The 23649-nt window shown below is 47.6% G+C and overlaps 1 protein-coding gene across 1 annotated transcript in view; it reads left to right on the top strand.

The window, feature by feature from the left end:
* Positions 1-23649, top strand: part of IGDCC3 (immunoglobulin superfamily DCC subclass member 3) — a 406359-nt gene that overhangs the window by 312690 nt on the left and 70020 nt on the right. The window contains exon 7 of the mRNA XM_085644584.1: positions 11436-11601. Within this exon, the coding sequence (XP_085500710.1) occupies positions 11436-11601 (166 nt within the window). The remainder of the gene's footprint in view (positions 1-11435; positions 11602-23649) is intronic.

Genomic DNA, 23649 nt, shown 5'->3' with positions numbered 1-23649 from the left:
CCCCATGAGCTTTTATGGAACTAGAATAGGATACCGTGGCGCTCAAGGAAACCTTTCCTGTCAGGCCCAGAGTTCAGGACATACACAGAATACGGAGCCTTCTGTTCACCAAGGAGGTGCACAGAGGTCTCTTTGTATCCTGCGGGTGCTCTGGAGCATGACAAGAACTGTGTCCTTGCACCCTATTCATTGACTTGATGAACAAGCATTGGCATAGCCAATAGGTCTCGCCTTTGGGACCTTATAAGTATTTAGTAATGCAGTACAATATCCTTGGTGCAACAACATTAACTGTTGCATGGCTAAACACTTATAAGGTCCCAAAGGCGAGACCTATTGGCTATGCCAATGCTTGTTTTAATTGGCTCCTGTCCCTGTCCTTTGTGAATGGTGGCTTTTCATTGGTTATTAGGCTTTGTCGACCCTCCTTACTACCTCCCTGTCTCTTGTTGTAACCTCCCATGATGACATCCCCTATTACATGTGTTGTTACGCCCTAGGGTTTAATTACAACCTCAAGGCACTATTTTCTTAAAGGCCTTTAGAGAGGACACTCACTTTTTCCTAAACAAGCTTGGCAGTGGTTACTTTACTCGCTTCACATCTCACATTTATATTAGACCTTCTATAAATTTCCCTTCATCAGCTCCACATAGAGTACAACCTAATCCGGAATTAATATAATAATTCCTTTGTCACATTTCAAAGCTACTAATTGTATATATCGAATGTACCATGGTACTGTCTTCCATGCAATGCATTATGGGTAGGGTGGATTAACCATATCTTCAAAGATTATGAAGCTCACTATGGACGTCTAGGCACAGCCTGCGGTACTGCACCTACACTTCTCACATTTATAATAGACCTTCTATAAATTTCCCTTCATCAGCTTCACCTAGAGTACAACTTAATCAGAATTAATAAAATAATTGTTTAGTCACATTTAATAGCTATTAATTGTATATATAGACATATCTATTGTACTTGTGGTACTGTCCTGCATGCAATGCATTAGGGGAGTACCATTTGTGACCAAATGTTTGATGCTCACTAGGAACATCTAGGCACAGCTTGCGGTACTGCACCTACACATCTATGTTAGACCTTCTATAAATTTCCCTTCATCAGCTCCACATAGAGTACAACCTAATCTGGAAATAATATAATAATTCCTTTGTCACATTTCAAAGCAACTAATTGTATATATTGAATGTACTAGGGTACTGTCTTCCACGCAATGTATTATGGGTAGGGTGGATTTACCATATCTTCAAAGTTTATGATGCTCCCTAGGGACATCGAGGCGCAGCTTGCCGTACTGCACCTACACATCTCACATTTATATTAGACCTTCTGTAAATTTCCCTTCATCAGCTCCTCATAGAGTACAACTTAATTAGATTAATTAATATAATAATTGCTTAGTCACATTTCATAGCTATTAATTATATATAAAGATATTTAAGTGTACTTGTGGTACTGTCTAGATGTGACTAAAAGTTTGATGCTCACTAGGAACATCTAGGCGCAGCTTGCGGTACTGCACCTACACATCTATGTTAGACCTTCTATAAATTTCCCTTCATCAGCTCCACATAGAGTTCAATCTAATACGGAATTAATATAAAAATTATTTTGTCACATTTCAAAGCTACTAATTGTATATATTGAATGTACTAGGGTACTGCTTCCATGCAATTAATTATGGGTAGGGTGGATTTACCATATCTTCAAAGAGTAGAAGTTCCAGTGTAAAAAGCCGCGACAACACCACTCCGCAACATTCTCAATGACCAGCCAGATCGGGGATAAGCTCACAAAATAGGCGATAAGGCGTGTTAGCAGCAGGAAGTTAACACCTGCCCTTACCTGGTGTAAAGTCGGACGACAACCTGCACCAGAAAAGGGAGCCTAGCCCAGAGCCACATCTGAAGACCAACAGATGCCATGGAGCCACTGATCATGCAGCTCAGACACCCAAGAGGGAGATAGAGAGAGAAAGAGAGGGAGAGAGGGAGAGAGAAAGAGAGGGAGAGGGAGAGAGAGAGATGGAGAAAGAGAGAGAGAGAGAGAGAGAGAGAGAGAGAGAGAGAGAGAGGGAGAGAGAGGGCCGTCATTGCACACCCAGGCCTCACTGCTCACCTGCTGCCACCGGTGTGTCTCCAACCACGTGCCGGTATACACTTCAGTCCACCAGGTCCCTTATATGAAACAGAGTCCAGATTCATCAATGGCAGAGTTCATACAATTGCACACGCCATCATCGCTTGCCCGCCCCTGCACACACAGGCTGCTGCACCCCAGCCCTTCCTGCCGCCCAGAGGTGATTACCCACCCAGGCCGCACTGCTCACCTTCGGCCACCTACGTGTCTCCAATAGGGCATACCACGTACCGGTGCAAGCTCCAAGTCCGGGGCCCGCGACCTTGCCAGCCTCCACATCATGCAGACCTGCACCGCGGGCCACCAGGTCACACACTTGATTCTGGGTCTTGATTTTGCAATGGCAGAGATCATATCACTTAAGGTGCCCCTACCTCATTGCACCGAAAGTCACCGTCCCGTGGCGTTGTGCCTGTGCCGGCCGCAGTGTATCCGGTGCCACCAAGTCTGTGGACTGCAAGTCATGAACCCTTTATGATTGGGTATCCTGGTGCGGACACCATCATGTCACTTCCGGCAGTGGGGAATGTGATGTTGTAGGGCCCAAGCCCTCATTCATAAATAATAACCACACGGATACACCCAGATAGAGAGTGGAAATGGCGTCCAGCACGTGCGCCTGGCCTTTTTTATTGGCATGGTCACATGTCCTGTGACCCCTGTGCTGCATGGGTGTGGTGTCGGTGTAAACCAACTGTAAGGGAGTGGCTGTGGCATGCTGACAACTAGACCTGTGATCAGCAGGTCACTACAGGGAAGACCTGGGACATGTAGCGTTGTCGTCCCCCCTGTAAGCGTAAGCGGAGTTGGCTGGGCTGGCGTATGCCAGTTCAGCATAGGGGTGTGAACAATGACCACGGGGCTCTGGGCGTGGTTCCGTCCTGGGCTGAACAAGGAAGTAACTAATGCGAGTGTCTCTGTTGTAGTAACGGCTCCACCCGGACCGCAATCGGTAATGTTGCACCCTTTGACTCAAGTTCCACAACATGAGCAACATGAACGTAAGGGGGAATCACTGACCCTACATTCATCCATATTTCCACACTTGAATGATCATAGACATGGCACATCTGTGTGAATATGAATGTTTAATGCACATTCAGTGGAGTGTTGTAGCTGGAGCAGTACAGGGCCTTGCAAACCCCAATTTACCTTGTAGGCCCATGGAGGTCCAGCCAGAGTCCTTCAGGGAATGACAAGTACATCGGAAGAGTTCAGTGCGCAGTCTGATTGCTGTGTCATTGGTAACCAAACGGAATATGGCAGTCCATGTCGAGGTCCAAGGTGAGTGTTGCAGAGTGCATTTGGGGCAGTGGAAGGTGATGATGCGGAGGGCAGAACCAAGCAGAAACAGGCCATATTGCGTAGATGAATGATACAGCTTTCTTCTTACTACTATGGCAGAATCATCATCATCTCCGTCCTCTGCTGTTTCATGGGCCTCACATGTAGGTGGTGGTGTTCTGTCTCCAGCACTGTGTGGCAGTGACACCTCAGGTGCCGGAGGTGGAATGTCTGCCGCACTGTGTGGCACTGACACTTCAGGGGGCGGAGATGTGGATGGAGTGGTAGCAGCAGCATTCATCCGCGCCAGGCCTTGTGGCAGCAATGCCATGAGTAGAGTCTGTAAGGCACGGAAGAACCCAGCTACCTCTCTCTGGTGTGCAGCCGTGGCAGCCGCTCTTTCCGCCTGCGTCCGCTCCATGTTCTCCATGATCCTCTGCATTTGTTTCCCAACTCCCGGGTGACATCGCTAGAGCCACTCTGACTAAACAGTTGTTCTTGTCTCTGAGTCAGGACTTCAGGGATGTCAGCCATGGATCGTTGAAGAGCATGGAGCGGACTGTGGGTGTCTGTTAGGGCCTGTGAGTGGTCCCTAATGGGACTTAGACACCCACGTATGGCATCCAGTTTGGCTGCCATGCGGTCGAACCCCACCCGCACCTGTTCAGCCAGCTTCTCCTGGCACCCCAACACACGCGGCATTGGAAGGCCATGTGTTCTTCGTGAGGGTCCTGGGAGGCAGCCGGGGTTGTGGGTGCTGCCTGCTGTGTGGTCTGTGCAGGGGGTGGGGTCTCCTCGTTGCAGCTGGGCTGCCTTGCTCCTGGACGTGGGTTGACATAGCTGTCAATGAACTGTTGGAGTGCGTCGGTGTCGAAGGTGTGGTGGTCCTCTTCATCATCAGAGAAGAGAGGTTCGGCCTGCTCTGCAGGAGGTGTTGAGTTTCCCTATGCAATGTGAAGGGGAGATGCAGTTTAACATTGTGTCCACATGTATGTTGATGCATTGTACATGTTTACATACAGACTGCATGACAGTGTACATTGTGACTATTTGGGAGGAGCTGCCTATTTGATGTGGGACAGTGGACATTTTGACAACGTCACAGATGTGTGTTTGCACTTGTACATTGTCAACTCACATTTCCCTGCAATGTCAAATGTGATTGGCCAGTTTCTACACACAAGCGGCACCAGTTGTGTCCTCTGTTCTGTTGTGGACGTGTTGCGGTTTGTACCACATTGTTGTCAATGTTGATGTGCTCTGTATATTATGTGTGTGTGCTGAATTTTGGGTGAGTCGCCCCTGCAGCTCTGATATTGCTGCCCCTTATCCTTTTCATGCGGTGTGCCTTTGACTTCTGTGCTTATACAGTGCTGAGATGTTGCATACTTGGGTACATGGGGCTCTTGGTGGGAGTTGGGACTCTGGGGCATGGTTTGTCCGCAGATGTGCTCTTCTTAATTGTGCATGTGTGCCATTGTGCCCATCTCCCTCGTCTCCCCAGTACCTGGTCATTACTCACCCTGTTGCTGTTGTGTCAGGTCATGTTGAGCAGTGTCCGGTCCCCCAACTCCGGCCACCGTCTCCCCAATGATGACTGTGGACACCATTTTCTCCATCTCGTTCAGCTCCACTTGTGGCGCTGGACTCCCACCTCCAGTCTGCATTACTGCCTTCAGGTTGTTGGCGAGTTTCTGCTTGGTTTTACGCTTCACATCATTCCAGCGACTCTTGACCTCTTCTATTGTCTCCTTCAGCACTCCGACTGCATTCACCTTGTCCACGATGGCCTGCCAAATTCCATATTTTGTTGCCAATCACACAGTGGAGGTGACGAACAGTAGTTGATGGTGTTCTACCACCTCCGTTATCAGGATCCTGTTTTCCTGCTGACTGAACTGCGTCTTCCTCTTCTTCTTGTCCTTGCCCTTCCCTGACCCCGAGGTCCCAGGCTGGTCCTATTGGGGGGGCTTGTTGGGTTCTGGTTGTCCTCTGTACTTGCTCTGGCTACCTCCATTGTGCTTCACAGTTGTTTTGCTTTTGTTTGTATGTTTTTTTCTACTTTTATAGTGATTTTTCCCGCCTGACGTGTGTGACTTGCAGGCCTGGCGGAGATTAATGCTGACTTTTTTTATCGCGGTTAGGCTCATCGCAACTTTTTTCGCTTTGATGTTTACATTTTTATCGCCATCCCGGTGACTTTATCGCGGACATTTGACGCGTTATCGGGAACATATCGCATGTTATTGCCATGTTGTGAATAGGACGTTAACACGGAGTGATTTTCCCGCGATAGACGGCGATATGAAACATTGCGATAACCGATTTTGGCGATGATTATCGTACGTTCTTGAGAATATCCCCCAGAGAGTACAACTTAATCCGGAATTAATATAATAATTGTTTTGTCACATTTCAAAGCTATTAATTGTATATATGGACATAGATATTTGAATGTACTCGTGGTACTGTCTTGCATGCAATGCATTATGGGTAGGGTGGATTTACCATATCTTCAAAGTTTATGATGCTCACTAGGGACCTCTAGACATGGCTTGCGGTACTGCACCTAGACATGCAATGCTTGTGCCTTACTCACAACGGAGCTCTAGGAGCAGCTTGCGGTACTGCACTGAGACATACAATGCTGGTTCATGCCTCACTACGCCATCATTTGCAATGCACTAGGTCTCGCAATACTGAAAGTATGAACTATTGGCGTTGCATTATTATTTGCAACACCAATACCTCAAACTATCAGTTACGCAAGACCTTTTGCATTTCGAATGCTTGTTTCGTTTAGCACTCCTTGCTAAAGGCTTGTGACTTCGAAGCCCTGTAAACGCTGCCATGTTAACTGTAAATGTAATTTTTATGAATCCTCCCAACAATCCCCTTCAGTTTGTTGGTTGGGGAGTGGGGTAAAGAGTGGTGTGCAATGAGCAATTTAAACATAATTTTGTGCCTCCTGACAGTTCATAGAAATGAAAATTACTGGTCCATCCCTTTGTCCAGCGTTAATTGGCGGTGCCACCGGTGTGACTCGGACGATGAATTCCCCTCAGGAAACACGGGCTCCCTCCCCATTACCACCCCCCCTGTGATCACAGCAAAACCCATTAATGCATTTAAAAAGAAGGAACATTAATAATTGCGCGGCCGTTTCTCAGCGTTATGGCTTTTCCGCGCATATGAAATGGCTTTTTTGCACGTCGGTTAAAATTACATTTTACCCCCCTGCTTAACCGGTAATTACATTTTTGGAGGTGAAATAGGGCCGTGTCACAGCTGTTTTATAAGGGGCACTGTACAGAATAAAAACATAATTCAGCTCGTTATGGTGTACTGGGGGATGCTGGGTATTTGATGAAAGAGTAGCATGTTTCTGCAATGCCAAATCATACACACATTTTTGCTGTACTGCTGTTTCTTCTAAAACCTTCATTTGTACAAGTTTTTTTGTCTGTGTCATTGGCTCACAAGAAACTGATTTGGCGTGGTTGTGCTATCACAACTTGACATTGCAAGTTGTCAACTGCTTTTAATCAGGTCAGTCCCCGAATCAATACACTGCATGGTTTATTGATCCCAGGTGTCACCCATGTTCTTGTGAATGGGACGGGCTCTGTGTGGTAATGCCCGCTAGGTGTTCCATCTGAACGCAGCATTGGCGAGGCTGGTCGCACCTTGAGGCTGGTTTTCCTTCATTCAGCAGCCGCCGAATGACTGATTGGTTTGTGAAGTCTTTCTTCATGCTGTGCTGTTGTGAAGTGCTGTAAATAATTCGGGCTGTTGGTTAGGAGTAGCTCTGGTAATTGACGCACTTGTTGGAGGCAGAGTTCTCCGTCATCTCTAGTCAAAGGTTTGAATTATCAAAAATAACTTTGAGATTTAATTTGCCTGCTCGCACACAACGGGCCTCATTTATGAGAAGTGACGCATCGCTGCGTGAAAGCAGCGATACGTCACTTCTCAGTGCGCCTTCCTGGCGACATGATGGATGCGTCATATTTACTGTATGGCGCATCATGTCGCAAGGAGTTACAGATACATCAGTATTTACTGATGTATCTGTAGGCGCAAAAGTGACGCATTGCTGGAGTGTGTCACAAAAGTGACGCAACTCCAGCAATGTGTCCTTTCACATGGGGCAAGCCTCATGTGAAAGGGCCTGCGTCAGTCTTACGCCGGCTGTGAGGCAGGCGTAAGATATTGACGCATTTGCACCCTAGAAGTGGCGCAGTGAAATCTCGGAGATTTCACTGCGTCACTTCAACGAAGCTTACTTACGTGGGAACGCCCACCCTGCATACATTATACCTGACACAGGTATAATGTAGCGCAGGGGTTTACAAAGTGACGCATCTGCTTAGATGTGTCACTTTGTAAATAGGACGCAACAGGAGGCATGTTTTACGCCGCCGATGCGTCACCAAAAGTGACGCAACGGAAGCGCAAAACTGTCGCAAGGCCTCATAAATAAGGCCCACTGCTTGTAATGTAATATTAAAAACTTGCATTCCAAGTAAGATAGCTGAATACGTAAATGCTTTTGTTGCAGAGACCCATGTGTAATCCGGGGGTCCAAAAATAAAGTGTCTCTGAGTTTTGCACCCACTACAAACAGCTGCATGTAACAGGCAGGGCATCCATTGGATCCTTGGACGATTTTGCCTAATTTTTCATGTTTCTGAGGTTTATAACTTTGGTATTGTTGGGTGGTAATAAACACTCCATGAAGTGCCAAAATCTTTGTTTTGTGCTATATAAGAGGTTATTAATGAAGTAACACAAAACATATTTCTTGTACCAACACGTCGGGTTCCTTGCCTGGCCTGCCTCTCTTCCGTATGGACTCCTTCTACTCTGCCTGCGTAGGAAGGCAGAAAACCGCCTGTCTGCTCTACCATAGCATAGCGTTCAGAGCAAGCCTGCTCCCTGTGTAGTCAGCTCTTGCCTACACACTGGAACAGTGGGGTGGATAGTCCTGTCTTATGGGATATATTATCCTGTTGAAGTGAGGGCAGGGGTCGGTTCTCAAGCCACGTCATAGATGGCAAGGGATGCATGCATTTAACAGCACTGGGTGGTCCACAGAGGGATGCTTTAAATCCTCTCCATTCTCCGGTGTGTGGCTGTATCAGGGCTGTGCTGAAGGAGGTGAAGCGCTCCACCGAGGCCTGCCATGGGTCCTTAGCAGATTTACTGCACAGTTGAGGATTGCAGGCAGGGGCTTAGCTGCTCAAGCACGAAAGCCATTTCTCTCCCTCTGACAAGGCTGCTTGAAAGGCCAAAGACCAGAAGCTCAGGAACCTGGCAGCTGTCTGCGCACAGCCATGTCATAGGAAATGAAAAAGCCCATCGTTTCTTCTGCCTGCTAATATCCATCAGTGAGGTGGGGTAGCAGGTTACTTGCTGGAAACCTGTAAGCAACCGCAAAGTCACAGTCGTGAATCACGTGGGGTGGTTCTTCAAGGTCGATACAGTGAGTAGCACTAAGATAGGTGGCTTTACAACATATTTTTAGGTCGAGACATCTTGTATATTCTTTAGTATATACTTATATGTGTATGTACTTTGTGGGCTCTGGAGATCAGCCCTAGGACTTGTCTGCTTCCGCTTAGGAACTTGTTTTTTCTGTTCAACTGCCTCTATTTAACTGTCTTGATAGAAAACAACCAGTAGAGGTCAGTAAAATACCAGAATTGCGTCCTGCTTGTTCAACTGCCTCTATTTAACTGTCTTGATAGAAAACGACCAGTAGAGGTCAATAAGATACCAGGATTGCTTTCTGCTGAGGGACTTTCTTTTTTAAAAAATTTCTGGCAACTGCCTCTATTTAACTTTCTCGATAGAAAACGACCAGCAGAGGTCAGTAAAATACCTGAATCACTTTAGCATGCTCTAGATTCCAGTCCATAGAAATTGTCTTCCATGTGCACCCGTAGACAATATTTTTTTCAAATCTTGCATTTTCAGTGTTATGACCACAGAAGGCCCTGATTTTATTTTAAAACCAGATCTTTGGACTACACCATTTCCCGCTGAAAGGCAATATTTCTCTCCATGTGTTCCCATACCTGGCGTGTCATGCAGTTTGGTACTTACTTTCCCTCCATGTAAATGAACAGTAGATGTTTCAGCACCCAGGCTAACGTGCTGCATAGCTACATATAAGGTCCCAAAGGCGAGACCGATTGCATTGCAAATGCTTGTTTTCTTTGTACGATGAACCCAATAAACTGGCAAGGAGAAGTGAGCTAATAAATAAATATATTGACCTGGGCTTTATTTAGAGCTTGGCAGATGTGTAGGATATCCCATCAGCCTTATTACAAGCGCAGCAGGATATCATTGACATGTAATGAGGCGGACGGGGTATCCCTCACCTTAGTGACAGAGTGCACATCCGGCAATCTCTAAATCAGACCACTTCTCTCCTGCACATACATGTGACCTTCAGCAAAGGAAAGACCACAATTGACCTTGAAGTTAGTGACCGCGATGAGACCCTGGATGCTACCCTTTACAAAAGAGTAAGACCCACAGACACCTCCCAAGTCATAGGAGTGAGGCTCCCTGAAACAAGGCTTAGCACACCAGGGTTTTTTCTGGTCCTCACTTTGGTACAAATGCCTTGCACACCTTTGCACTGGGCACTCTGTACTCTTCCAGCCAAGGCCTCCTTTACACTTAAAACCTAGGGCCTTGTTGCCATGGGTGCCAGATTAACACATCCCTGTCCATGCCCTTACCCACCATGGCTGGATATCGTCTGAGAAGTATCATGTGAAAATATAGAGTACAAAAATATAGGTGAAAATACATGCCTTGCCGAAACCTTGCACACCGTAGGCTGTAGTTTCAATTTGAGTGATTTTTATAGCGTGCAACTAGAAGTTCAAATAACTCACAGTGCTTTCTATCAGCAAAGCATGTGACGTGAGAGGAAAAGGCATACATCCAGATATGGGAAGCCTGAGTCTTGTAAACTTTAATGGCCTATAGGGCAGTGTCGGGTCTTGACCGAGGGAAGGGCCTCGATGCAAAGGTGTCTGAATCAAAGTTAGGCCTTATTGCCAGCCAATCCCAATCTTCATACTTTAAAAAAAAAAAAAATGCCTATTTATTAACTGGAATTGGGAGACTGAAGAATCGAGTGCTTAAATTGAGTAATTTGATTAAAAAAATGTAAGTGCAACTACATTGTGACCCTGGGACACCAATGGTAAACAACAGTACAATTTAACCCAGTGGCGGCCGCACAAACAAAGGGTGGTGAGGCGGGTGGAGGGAACGTGGGAGGGGGAGCGCAGGGGGGCATGGCCCGCAAGGGGGGTGGGGTGCTAGAATATATAAAAATAAAAGTCCTTATCTGAAGCCGCCGCCCGCCTTCCGCGTCGCGCTTCTTCTTCTCTTCCTGGTCCCGGCAGCCCCCGGGACAGACTCTCATCCAATCCCCACACTGCTCTCATGCTAGGAGAGCAACACCGGGATTGGCCTGAGTGGGCTGAAAAGAGTCTCCCCTTAGGCCAGGGAGTATGTGGGGGTTTCTACAGCCTGGCTGTTCAATGCAGCCGGACTGGAGAAACCGAAGTGCGCATGTATGTTTTGGTCAGCCTGAGACAGAAAGCCAAACACATATGCGCACTTAGAGAGTAAACATAGCACTCCTCCTCCCGTGCCCCCGCCCCTCCCTGCGCAAGCTGTCTCAGAGCTGGCAAATGAAAAATAAAACAATCCTAAAACATCGTTTTATTTTTCATTGGCTGGCTCTGGGCCAGGCCGTGGGGCGATGCGCCTCCACCATTGCGGAGGAGCCGCCACTCATTTAACCTCTAACTGCACCAGGACCCATTTTGAATATAAACAAATATCCTTATAATTAAATGATCACAAATAAATGAATGTACTGGTCAAACAGCAAAACTGAGAGCTACTGGTGCCATGTCTAATCTCAGGTTCTGTTTTTGTTTTCTTTGCAGCCCCTGCAGAGTTTCTGCAACACCCTCAGTCCATATCCCGCCCAGTGGGGACCACCGCCATCTTCACCTGCCAGGCCCAGGGGGAGCCGCCGCCTCAGATTGTGTGGCTGAAGAACGGTCAAACACTGGAACCCACCGAGCACATCAAGCTGAAGAACAATAACAGGTGCGAAGGCAGATTGGGGAGAGGAGTGGGTTCTGGTTCTTCATCGGAAGTGGACGAGACTTCATTGCGATGAAGGATTATTGTGACATGAACCGGCTCAGTCACTCAGCCCAGCGCTAAACGTCAGCCATTGGGATGTGGGCTGCACTTGCATATTACAAGGCAATGCAGGCTAACACTCAGCTCCACAAACAGTGCTATGTGGCCGGGAGTCCAGTGTCATTACGAAACTTGAAGGGGCCCCCCTGCAACGTAAATAGGCGGGCCCTCCTCCGGACTCAACCAGGAGCTCTCAGGCCAGGGTACTGTGCTGAGGGGGGCCCTGGAGCTCAGATCCCCTACCGCACCGCAGAGGCTGCGGGCCCATTTTATGCCACTGAGGGAGTCAACACATGGAAGCCAGCTAGGGTACTTCCATTCAGAATCAAGATACATGCATCAGGATATTGGATGTGGCCGGGACGGCTATAGTACGGGGTGCTATCAGCACCGTACAGGATCGAGGCCCATCGGCAGGGTCTGGAAGGTGTCTAGAGCCAGGTTTGCTTCTGGTTGCTTGTAATGAGGATTTGCTTGCAGAGCAGTTTTGCGATTCTAAGTCTGTTGATGCTGTTGCAGAGATCAGGGTTCGGATACATTGGCAGAGTTGTGTGGCAGCTTGGTATAGTCTGGTTTGCGGCATGACAGGGGTAGGGCTGGTGCAGACCTGAAGTACAGACAGTTGCCGCATATGATTGACTCGAACTAAAGCAATCAGTGAGAAGGCATTCAATACTGACCTGCTTTGCCAAAATCAGGTGGGTCACTGTTGTGATAAGATTTGAAATATGGATCTCGAATGAAGCCCAAGAGATGGTGCGGCCGTCATTGAGCTGGTCTGGAGGGAAGATGTTTGTACTATGTGTGGTGTATGTAATGATTATTATTTCATCCATGAGCACAATGCAAACATCCTTCCTGTTGGACCAGTGTCTGTCTTATCAGATTGAGGGTGGGAGAAACATCAAGTTTCTCAGGCCAATAATGGAAACCTGGGACCCCGGGGGAGCAGCAACGGAGGGGATGGACAGACACACGTCGGTTCTACTACTATAAGAACAGAGTGATGATGCAGGTCAGGAGTGTAATGCCTGTTCGAGCTAGAACAGAGGTCCCAATGAATGTCTCGGTGGCCTCCATTATATTCCAAATTTCACAGACAAACACAGATCCACAGACACAGATCCACAGACACAGATAGGCATGACCATGCAAATGCATACAGACCCATTCAGAAACACACATAAAGAAACACGAACAGCAGGGAACAGGCAGACACACATACTTAACCATAATCAGTCTTAAACATACACTTATAAGTGAACAAATCGAGCAAGCGCATGCAGAGAGGAACTCAAATTAACTTCCAATGCTTACAATAGCCTTAAACACCAGAAGGGATGTCTCAGTGTATCTTGGTGCTCTAAGGGTAATACATTTCTGATGCCCACCACTCCCCCTTCTTTATGTACATGCTGCCCCAGACCTGCAAAACCCTCCAGGATTACGTGGTGGTTGCCGCGGCTCCCTAGCAGCTGTGTGTCAGAATACCATTATCAGAAATGTCGTCTGACATAACTATCATGCTCTAAATATTGTTTACAAAAATCATCATCCCACTGAGGGAAGATTTTCTATTATTAACTTCAATGGAGCAATCTTTTTGTAAACGATATTCAGATGTGTATGTCAGACGATATTCTGACAACAACATTCGAGTTCCGCACCTGCCCCAGCAAGCGGGGGTGTTTTAGAAATCGGCCTATGTGGTTAATGTATAAAATTGGCCCTGTACACAAACAAATGAACAGACCCAGATACATAAACACACATTTATAAATAGACATATAGCAGTTGATACAGACACATTTGCAGACATATGGACACAGACACTTGGACACATTTGTACATCTAGACCAAAAGTCTTCAAATTGTGGGGCCCGCTCCCCCTGGGGGTCCATGTCTGTATACTTGATGGGGCGAATGCGCCTCTGTAAGTACTTGTTAACGAATTCCTTTCCTAAGTTGACAGTTCAGAGGTGCTCCATACGCGACGCCAGAATAAAAGAGGTCTAAGTACTTGTAAATGAAGATGGCCTGGAAGCATGAACTTGTTTATTTGGCACATTTCCAGGCTGTCTTTATATACATACTGCAGTTGATGTGCATAAAAAAGGTATAGGAGCTGTGATCCTAAGTGCATATGGGGCAGGGTCAATGAGTGTGGGGACCCGGTAAAAGATGTGGCTAAATAGAGTAAAGTATTCTCTCTCCATTATGTTTTTTTTTTTTTTGCCTTCTTGTAAGTGCAAATAAAAGAGTGCAGTCAATTTAAATTAAAAATATATACAAGTTCAGCTAATTGGTGGGGTGAATGCACTATTTTACGTTATGAAACCCCACACACTTAATACGATCCCTGCAGTTCTCTTGGTGTGTGACCACAGAGTCACCAAATTGAATCCCGGTTGGCACAGTGAGGAATGGTAGCTTGTGAACTTATAGTACTACGAGGTCTCCGCCTGTGACAGAAAGTACTGTGAATATGCAAGTCATTTAAAAATTGTATTGCACACAGCATAAGATAGGTTTGCTGCAAAATGATTTAGGCCATGGTTCACAAAGAGCCTCGGCACGCGGGGCGGAGGCTCCTCAGTCATAGTGGGATCGCTGCACTCGTGGTGGCATATCCGCACTGCAGTGCGAGTGTGAAGATCCCGCTACAACGGCGGAGCCTCCTCCCCGCGTGCGGCGACTCATTGTGAATCAGGGCCTTATAGTTTCATATGAAACAAGTGTTTTCAAAATATGTATTTTAGTACTACAGCACCTAGTGCAGATATTTTAATTAGTGTCCTTTCAAAGAATGCACTCGAGGTGGGAGGGAGGAGACCAGCAGGGTGGCTTTCAGAGGGAGACCCTTGATCATCTGGACTGCTGGGGCCTCTGAGTAATGGCCCATGAGAAAGAGTAAAGGGTCAAGATCTATGGATAACAGCACAGAGAGGGCCCAGAGAAGAGAGCGCCATGTGGGGGGTAATGTGTTTGTTTATAAATGGACAGAGATAGCTTCCTGGGAACGGGCAGGTTATGGAGGTTCATTTTCTTAAGGGCCAGCACTACTATTAGTGCAACAGGTGCAGTAGGACTGAGGCCAGAGGTATGAGGGCTACTGTATTCCCAATTAGGGATGTCTTACTACCAAAAAGGGGTATGGGGGCCCATTTGCCTTACTAGGGGGGGTGCAGTGTTCTATTTAGTACACAACGGGGCAGATGGCCTGCTTTGTCACTCAGACCCAGAAGGAATGGCCCAGTGGAGGGGGCAGAGGAGACCCTCTGCATCACAGGACTATAGATATGAACGGTGCTACAAGCGCAGCAGCACTGGGACCCAGGGCCGTGCAGCATTATTTTAGAGGCCATGTGAGAGTCCAAGTAAACCGCAGTTATGGCTTGTTGGAAGGTGGGTTATTGGTAGGGGCAAATGTCGGTCTGCCACTAGCAATAAGGCCACCAACACATAATAGGACCCAGCATAGGTCTTAGAAAATTATTCCTATGCTCAACCCTTGGTAACGTGGCTGCGAGCAGACAGGCTTAACTTCAAAGACAGGTATGTAAAGCATTCAAAAACACCATTTCAGTAAATAATTAACCTCTTGCGTGCCCCGCCCTTTCCCCGCCCTGTGCCGGGCTTTCTATTAGCGGGCGGAGTTCATGACGAGATGGTCTCGTCATGGGCACAGGGCAACCGCGGCCCATGACGAGACCATCTCGTCATGGGCACTGAAGGGGTTAAGACACAACACAAAATAAAAATCCAACACCAATTTATAAAAATATATAATATTTTTATCTTTTAAATGACACCAAAACAAAAAAAATCCACTGTAGGGAACCAGAGATATGAATTTTTAAAGATTAGTCACTTTCTAGGGCTTAGAAACCAACAGTGCCCCTTTTAGTCATTTCGTTTTCTCTGACAGGGACACACCTTTAGAAACGGTTCTGAAGAATATCTCACCACTGTGTAGCCTTCTCCAGCAGGCTAGGTCCAGTTAGAACTCCTTCCTGAATTTCTGCTTGCGGGTTCCAAAGTATCCAACACACAGTCCAAGGTTCTGGAATCTCCAAGAGGGTCCTTGAAAGTGTGAAACTTCAATTCCGCAATCCACTTGAACAAAACCCTTTCAAATCCACTGGCACTCCAGGCTGGGGATTCTTTGTGGGGATGTCCAGGTGAGCTCTGTTAACCTGTAGCTTGCAGGGAGTCTACTTTTTAGTCCTTTTGTAGCAAGGTAATCCACAGGGCTGCAGTTTTCAGATGGCGCAGTTTTCAGAGGTCAGGCCTTAGAAGTCTTTGCACAGCAGAACTTCGCAGCAGGGCACGTCTTGCTTCAAGTAAGTTTCAAGCAGCAGATATGGAGGGCTCTGCCCCTCTCAGATACTTATTCACAATTCTCTGGGTCAAGCCACAGGTCACTTCTGACCAATGAAAGCTGGGTAACTCCTCATAGTTATGACCACATCCGGCAGAGTGTGGCATTATGTTGTCCCAGAGTGCATCTTTCTTCCAAATCCATAATGGCTTATTTTCCAGCAAGGAGGTAAGAGCTGGCGAAACACACCCCCTGGGATGGCTTATTTCCATGGACTCTCCCCCTACCATCAGCACATACCTTCCTTAAGCCTAGCCCTGACTCTGGGTCAAGAGTGTCAAAGTGAAACTGAAACCCAGGCCTCCCCTCTGACTTTGAAGAGCATAGTTTACGACTCCACCTCCTGGCCTGGCATACCTTATAGACCAGCACACTGCCCTCCCAGCAGAGTGGTTCTTTATCACCTCTTCAAAGCAGCCTGGCTAATCCACTTATCTCTGACCAATCAGGGCAGACCACTGGAAGGCTGAATTTGGACTACAAATAAGAAAGTCTTATAACTTCTTGTATGTACACGTTAGCAGAAATTCAACAATATAATATTGTTGGATTTACTACTACCATTCTGGGAAGTCTTTGAATGGTCCGGCTAGTCCTCTCCTCTCAATATTTATTAATCAATAACTTCCTACCATGTTAACCTATGGGCCATGGGGTTTGCAATGGGGAAAATGACTTGGGTCAGTTTTCTAGCACCAGGGCTTATAAAAACATATTTTATAAGTATTTCCCTAATCTCTACAGGACCCCCACCCCCTGTGCAACTAAGGGAGACTTTAGGGGTTCTGAATCTGCAGAAATATTGCAGATCTTCCTTAACCAGGTTTTCTAGCGTCAAAGTCGAATTTGAGCAGCTCTTTACTTTTTAAAAGCAGTCCTGGCAACCAGGGCTGGTTTTAAACTGACCCCAGGCTTCAGCAGAGCACACATACAAGTGCAGAAAAGCTGCTGGCCTCTAAACTGCCGTGCCCCAGGATACTGGGGACATCTAGGTAGTTTCAATCCCCTGCCATATTATATATAAATCTCATGTGTTCCTTTCAGCTTGGCACTGGCCCTGGGCCTGGTTAGGCAGAGCCCAGGGTCAGTCAGAGTCAGTTACCACCAGTTCCAGTCAGCAAAAAGTTGGGGGGTGCCCAGGGCACAGGATGACTTTGCAACATAGCCCCCCCCCCCCAATGAAAGGTGATGGGTTACTAACCTACACCCTGGTAGTCCTCATCAGCTAAGTGGAAAAACCTGGAAAGTCCATCTGCATTGGCATGGGCAACCCCAGGTCTGTGCTCCACTGTAAAGTCCATTCCCTGTAGGGAAATGGACCACCTTAACAGCTTGGGATTCTCCCCTCTCATCTGCATGAGCCACTTGAGAGGTCTGTGGTCAGTTTGAACACGAAAGTGAGTCCCAAACAAATAGGGTCTGAACTTTTTCAGTGACCACACCACAGCAAAAGCCTCTCTCTCAATGGCACTCCACCTCTGCTCTCTGGGAAGAAGCTTCCTATTAATAAAGGCAACTGGCTGATCAAGGCCCCCTTCATTTAGCTGTGACAACACTGCCCCAATCCCTTGCTCTGAAGCATCTGTCTGAACTACAAATTCTTTTGTATAGTCAGGGGCCAGTAACACTGCTGCTGAACACATAGCAGCATTCAGAGTGTCAAAAGCCTTCTGACACTCTGGGGTCCAAATCACCTTTTTGGGCCTCTTTTTAGAAGTCAGTTCTGTTAGAGGCCCCACAATGGTCCCATAATTTTGAACACACCTTCTATAGTACCCTGTCAGTCCAAGGAATGCCCTGACCTGAGTCTGGGTAACAGGAGCTGTCCAATCCAAAATAGTTTGGATTTTAGCTTGGAGAGGCTGTACATGGCCCCCACCTACCAGGTGGCCCAGGTACACCACAGAACTCTGCCCTATTTGGCACTTGTTTGCCTTAATAGTCAGGCCTGCTTGCTGCATGGCCTGAAGCACTTCCCTTAGGTGGTTTAAGTGATCCCCCCAGGTAGAACTGTATACAGCTATATCATCCAGGTAAGCTGCACTGAACTGTTCCAACCCAGACAACACCCTGTTCACCAACCTTTGGAAGGTGGCAGGTGCATTCTTTAATCCAAAGGGCATTACCTTGAACTAATAATGTCCCTCTGGTGTGGAGAATGCTGACCTCTCCTTGCTCCATCGGTGAGGGCAATCTGCCAGTAACCTGAAGTCAAATCAAAAGTACTCAGGTACTTAGCAGCCCCTAACCTATCAATGAGCTCATCAGCTCTAGGTATAGGGTGAGCGTCAGTCTTTGTGACTGCATTCAAACCTCCGTAGTCCACACAGAACCTTAACTCCTTGGGTTCCCCTGAGGATTAGGTTTAGGTACCAGCACCACTGGACTGTCCCTTGGACTATCAGACGGTTCAATTACCCCCAGTTCCAGCATCCTAGCAACCTCAGCTTTAATGCTGGCTCTTACATGGTCAGACAACCTGTACAGTTTATTTTTGACAGGTAGGCTGTCACCAGTGTCAATGTGGTGCACACACCATTCAGTGATGCCTGGGGTCAAAGAGAACAGGCCAGCAAACTGCTCCAGCACCTGCTTACAGTCTCTGTGCTGCTGGTCTGTCAATTTGGGAGAGAGTACAACTCCCTCTACTGACCCATCTTGCACATTAGTGGAGAGGAGGTCGGGCACAGGCTCAGTTTCCTCCTCCACACCCTCATCCGTGACCAGTAACATGGTCATGTCTGCCCTGTCATGGTGGGGTTTCAATCTATTCACATGCAGGACCCTGTGAGGGTTCCTGGGGGTGCCAAGGTCAACCAAATAAGTAACCTCACCCTTCTTTTCTAAGATTGGATAGGGCCCACTCCACTTGTCATGGAGGGCCCTGGGAGCCACAGGCTCCAACACCCACACCAACTGTCCTGGAGTATACTCAGGCATAGTAGCCTTTTGATCATACCAGTGCTTCATGAGCTCGTGGCTGGCCTCCAGTTTCCTGTTTGCCTTGTACATGTACTCCGCCATTCTAGGTCTCAGGCCTAGCACATAATCAAGCACATTGTCCTTTGCTTCCTTAAGAGGCTTCTCTAAAGACTCTCTTAGCAGGCTCAATGGCCCCCTCACAGGGTGTCCAAACACCAACTCAAAGGGACTGAAACCAACCCCTTTCTGTGGCACCTCCCTGTAGGCAAACAGTAAGCATGGGAGGAGAACATCCCATCTTCTCCTGAGTTTCTCTGACAACCCATTGATCATGCCCTTCAGGGTTTTGTTGAATCGCTCAACAAGACCATTTCCTTGTGGGTGATAGGGGGTGGTGAACTTGTAGTTGACACCACACTCATCCCACATAGCAGTCAGATAGCTGGACAGGAAGTTCGTGCCCTTATCTGACACCACCTCTTTTGGAAAACCCACTCTGGTGAACACACCAAGCAGTGCTCTAGCCACAGCAGGAGCATCAATGGTTCTAAGAGGTATGGCTTCAGGGTATCTAGTGGCGTGGTCAACTACCACTAAGATATACCTATTCCCTGATGCAGTAGGTGGGTCCAGGGGACCAACAATGTCCATCCCCACCCTTTCAAAAGGAACCCCAACCACTGGCAGTGGTATTAGGGGAGCCTTTGTCTTGCCCCCTGCCTTGCCACTGGCCTGACAGGTGACACAGGAGCTGCAAAACTCCTTTACCTTTTCAGACATAAGGGGCCAGTAGAAATGGTTCACCAACCGGTTCCATGTCTTTGTCTGTCCCAAATGTCCTGCCAAGGGGATATCGTGACTCAAAGTCAGGATGAACTCTCTGTACTTCTGGGGCACCACCAACCTCCTGGTGGCCCCCTCCTTGAGGTTTCTGGCCTCAGTATAAAGCAGTCCATCTTCCCAGTAGAGTCTGTGAAACCCACTGTCATCCCCCTCCTCTTGCTTAGAAGCAATCCGCCTCAAGCTCTCAAGGGTGGGACAGTCACGCTGTCCCTGACTGAACTCCTCTCTGGAGGGTCCACCTGCTCCTGTCAGTTCTGCCAAATCTGACAGCTCTGGCAGGGATGGAGTCCCTCCCTCAGAGGCCAGATCCTCCCCATCAGGGTTAGATTCTTCCTGCACCTCTGGAGTTCCCTGGGCTGGCTCACCAGGCCCAGTGCCCTTGTCCTTGGATGCTTGGCCCTTTGTTCCAGGGTCCAAGTGTCCAGCCCCTCCCTTCTGGCTAGTCTGTGACCTAGTCACAGCACATACCCACTCAGGGAGCTCCAATATTTTCATATGGAGTCCTCTCTCCACCTCTGACCACACAGAGGCTTCAAGATCATTGCCCAGTAAACACTGGACTGGGAGCACCTTTGACACAGCTACCTTCATAGGGCCTGTCACACCTCCCCATTCCAAATCCACCACAGACATAGGATGGAGTTTGGTAGTGCTGTCTGCATATGTCACCTGGTGGAACTCACCAGGTAACAACCTTTCTGGAGGCACCAGTTCATCCAGGACCATAGTTACACTAGCCCCAGTGTCTCTGATAGCCTCAACCTCAGCCCCATTTACTTTAGGCCTCTGCCTGTACTTGTCCATGTTTGGAGGTAAGGCAGCAAGGGTTGCAATATTCACCCCACCCAGGGACACTAAGGTTGCTTCCACCACCTGACTACCCCTCTCTGGGGCACCACTCTCCACCCCTACACTGACACTGGCAATCCCTGTGGATGGCCCCTTAGGGGGGAGCTTCTTGGCGCAGACAGCATCTCCCTGTTTGTGCCCTGGCTGGTTACAGTCAAAGCACTTACCCACCTTTGAGGGATCAAAGAACCTACCATTCTTTCCCTGATACCCCCTCCCTTTGAATTTGGGTTGGCTCGGGGCCCCCCCTACTTGTGCAGGTTTTTGTGGGTCTTTGGAGGACTCTTGGTTTTGACTTTCCTTTCCCTGGGCTTTCCCCTGGGGAGGGACCTGTCCTCCTTTCTTCTGGTCACCTCCCTGGTGCTGAATGGAAACCCAGGTTCTCACCCACTCATCAGCTGCTTCTCCCAGCTCTCTGGGGTCTGTCAGCTTAGAGTCCACTAGATACTGGCATAACTTCTCTTCTGCACAATGAGTCAAAATATGTTCTTTCAAAAACAAATTATACAATCCCTCATATGAGCCAACTGTGTTACCAACAATCCAGCCTTCCAGTGCCTTCACTGAAATGTCCACAAAGTCTACCCAAGACTTTGAACTCAATTTCTGGGTGCCTCTAAACGTCACCCTGTACTGCTCTGGAGTCAGACCAAATCTCTTGACTAAGCATGCCTTCATCTGCTGGTATGATTCTGCATCCTCTCCCTTCAGGGTCAGGAGCCTTTCCCTCCCAGCTACTGGAATCAACTCCCACAGGAGTGCACCCCAATACCTAGAGTGGACCCTACTCATTTTAAGGGCCCTCTCAAAAGCTGCTAGCCACTTGTCAATGTCATCTCCCTCAGTGTACTTAGGTACTATGCCCTTGGGAAGTTTAGGTTCATATCTACCACCCTGGACATCTCAACATCCTCTTCACTTTCGCTGCCACCATTCCTCTTCTCCTCTCCCTCTCCCATCTTCTCTTAGCCAGTTCGAATTTCTCCTTCTCCAAGGCAATCAGCTCTAATTGAGCCTGAAGCTGTCTCTCTGCAAGGGACAGTAGTGGTACCTGAGTAAGGGACCCTTCCCCACTCCCACCACCACCTTCATTCACCTGGCTAACACTAGTCACAATGGGAGAGGTCTCATCCTCACCCCTCTCTTGGGTGAGGTTGGGGGGAACATCCTCCCACCCCCCTTGCGTCTCCTCAGCTACCCCAGCCCAGGCCATTAGGGACTTAAGCAACGCTGTCTTCTTAATCTTGTTGGAAGCAGGCAGCCCCCTAAGCCTACACTGTACCCTAAGATCACCCACTGCGAACTGGGACAGTTTAGCCAGGTCCAGCTCCATGGTTCCCTAGTTTTGGGTCACAAAAAACTAGGCACAACAGTCTTAAAACAATTTGGAAAAATCAAAACAATGGATTAAAAACAGTTTAGTCAAAATTCCAAAAATCAAACTCAGACGTTTTGTTCTAAGGCAATTTAGAGGATTTTTATAATCTTAAACCCTTCACTGAAAGGTGTACTTTTTAAATGCAAGTCCACATCAACACCGCTGAACACCAAATGTTGGAAGGTGGGTTATTGGTAGGGGCAAATGTCGGTCTGCCACTAGCAATAAGGCCACCAACACATAATAGGACCCAGCATAGGTCTTAGAAAATTATTCCTATGCTCAACCCTTGGTAACGTGGCTGCGAGCAGACAGGCTTAACTTCAAAGACAGGTATGTAAAGCATTCAAAAACACCATTTCAGTAAATAATTAAGACACAACACAAAATAAAAATCCAACACCAATTTATACAAATATATAATATTTTTATCTTTTAAATGACACCAAAACGAAAAAAATCCACTGTAGGGAACCAGAGATATGAATTTTTAAATATTAGTCACTTTCTAGGGCTTAGAAACCAACAGTGCCCCTTTTAGTCATTTCGTTTTCTCTGACAGGGACACACCTTTAGAAACGGTTCTGAAGAATATCTCACCACTGTGTAGCCTTCTCCAGCAGGCTAGGTCCAGTTAGAACTCCTTCCTGAAGTTCTGCTTGCGGGTTCTAAAGTTTCCACAGGTCACTTCTGACCAATGAAAGCAGGGTAACTCCTCATAGTTATGACCACATCCGGCAGAGTGTGGCATTATGTTGCCCCAGAGTGCATCTTTCTTCCAAATCCATAATGGCTGATTTTCCAGCAAGGAGGTAAGAGCTGGCTAAACACACCCCCTGGGATGGCTTATTTCCATGGACTCTCCCCCTACCATCTGCACATACCTTCCTTAAGCCTAGCCCTGACTCTGGGTCAAGAGTGTCAAAGTGAAACTGAAACCCAGGCCTCCCCTCTGCCTTTGAAGAGCATAGTTTACGACTCCACCTCCTGGCCTGGCATACCTTATAGACCAGCACACTGCCCTCCGAGCAGAGTGGTTCCTTATCACCTCTTCAAAGCAGCCTGGCTAATCCACTTATCTCTAACCAATCAGGGCAGACCACTGGAAGGCTGAATTTGGACTACAAACAAGAAAGTCTTATAACTTCTTGTATGTACACGTTAGCAGAAATTCAACAATATAATATTGTTGGATTTACTACTACCAGTCTGGCAAGTCTTTGAATGGTCCGGCTAGTCCTCTCCTCTCAATATTTATTAACCCCTTCAGTGCCCATGACGAGCTGGACTCGTCATGGGCCGCGGTGGCGCTGTGCCCATGACGAGTCCAGCTCGTCATAGACCCCGCCCGCTAATGCAACGGCCGGCACTGGGCGGGGAAAGGGGCGGGCACTGAAGGGGGACTTTAGGGGTTCTGAATCTGCAGAAATATTGCAGATCTTCCTTAACCAGGTTTTCTAGCATCAAAGTCGAATTTAAGCAGCTCTTTACTTTTTAAAAGCAGTCCTGGCAACCAGGGCTGGTTTTAAACTGACCCCAGGCTTCAGCAGAGCACACATGCAAGTGCAGAAAAGCT

This window comes from Triturus cristatus, chromosome 3_1 (assembly GCF_964204655.1).
Source record: "Triturus cristatus chromosome 3_1, aTriCri1.1, whole genome shotgun sequence".
NCBI classification, from domain to species: Eukaryota; Metazoa; Chordata; class Amphibia; order Caudata; family Salamandridae; genus Triturus; species Triturus cristatus.
The sequence above is the reverse complement of the archived record's forward strand: the minus strand, read 5'-3'. Positions and strand labels throughout refer to the sequence as shown.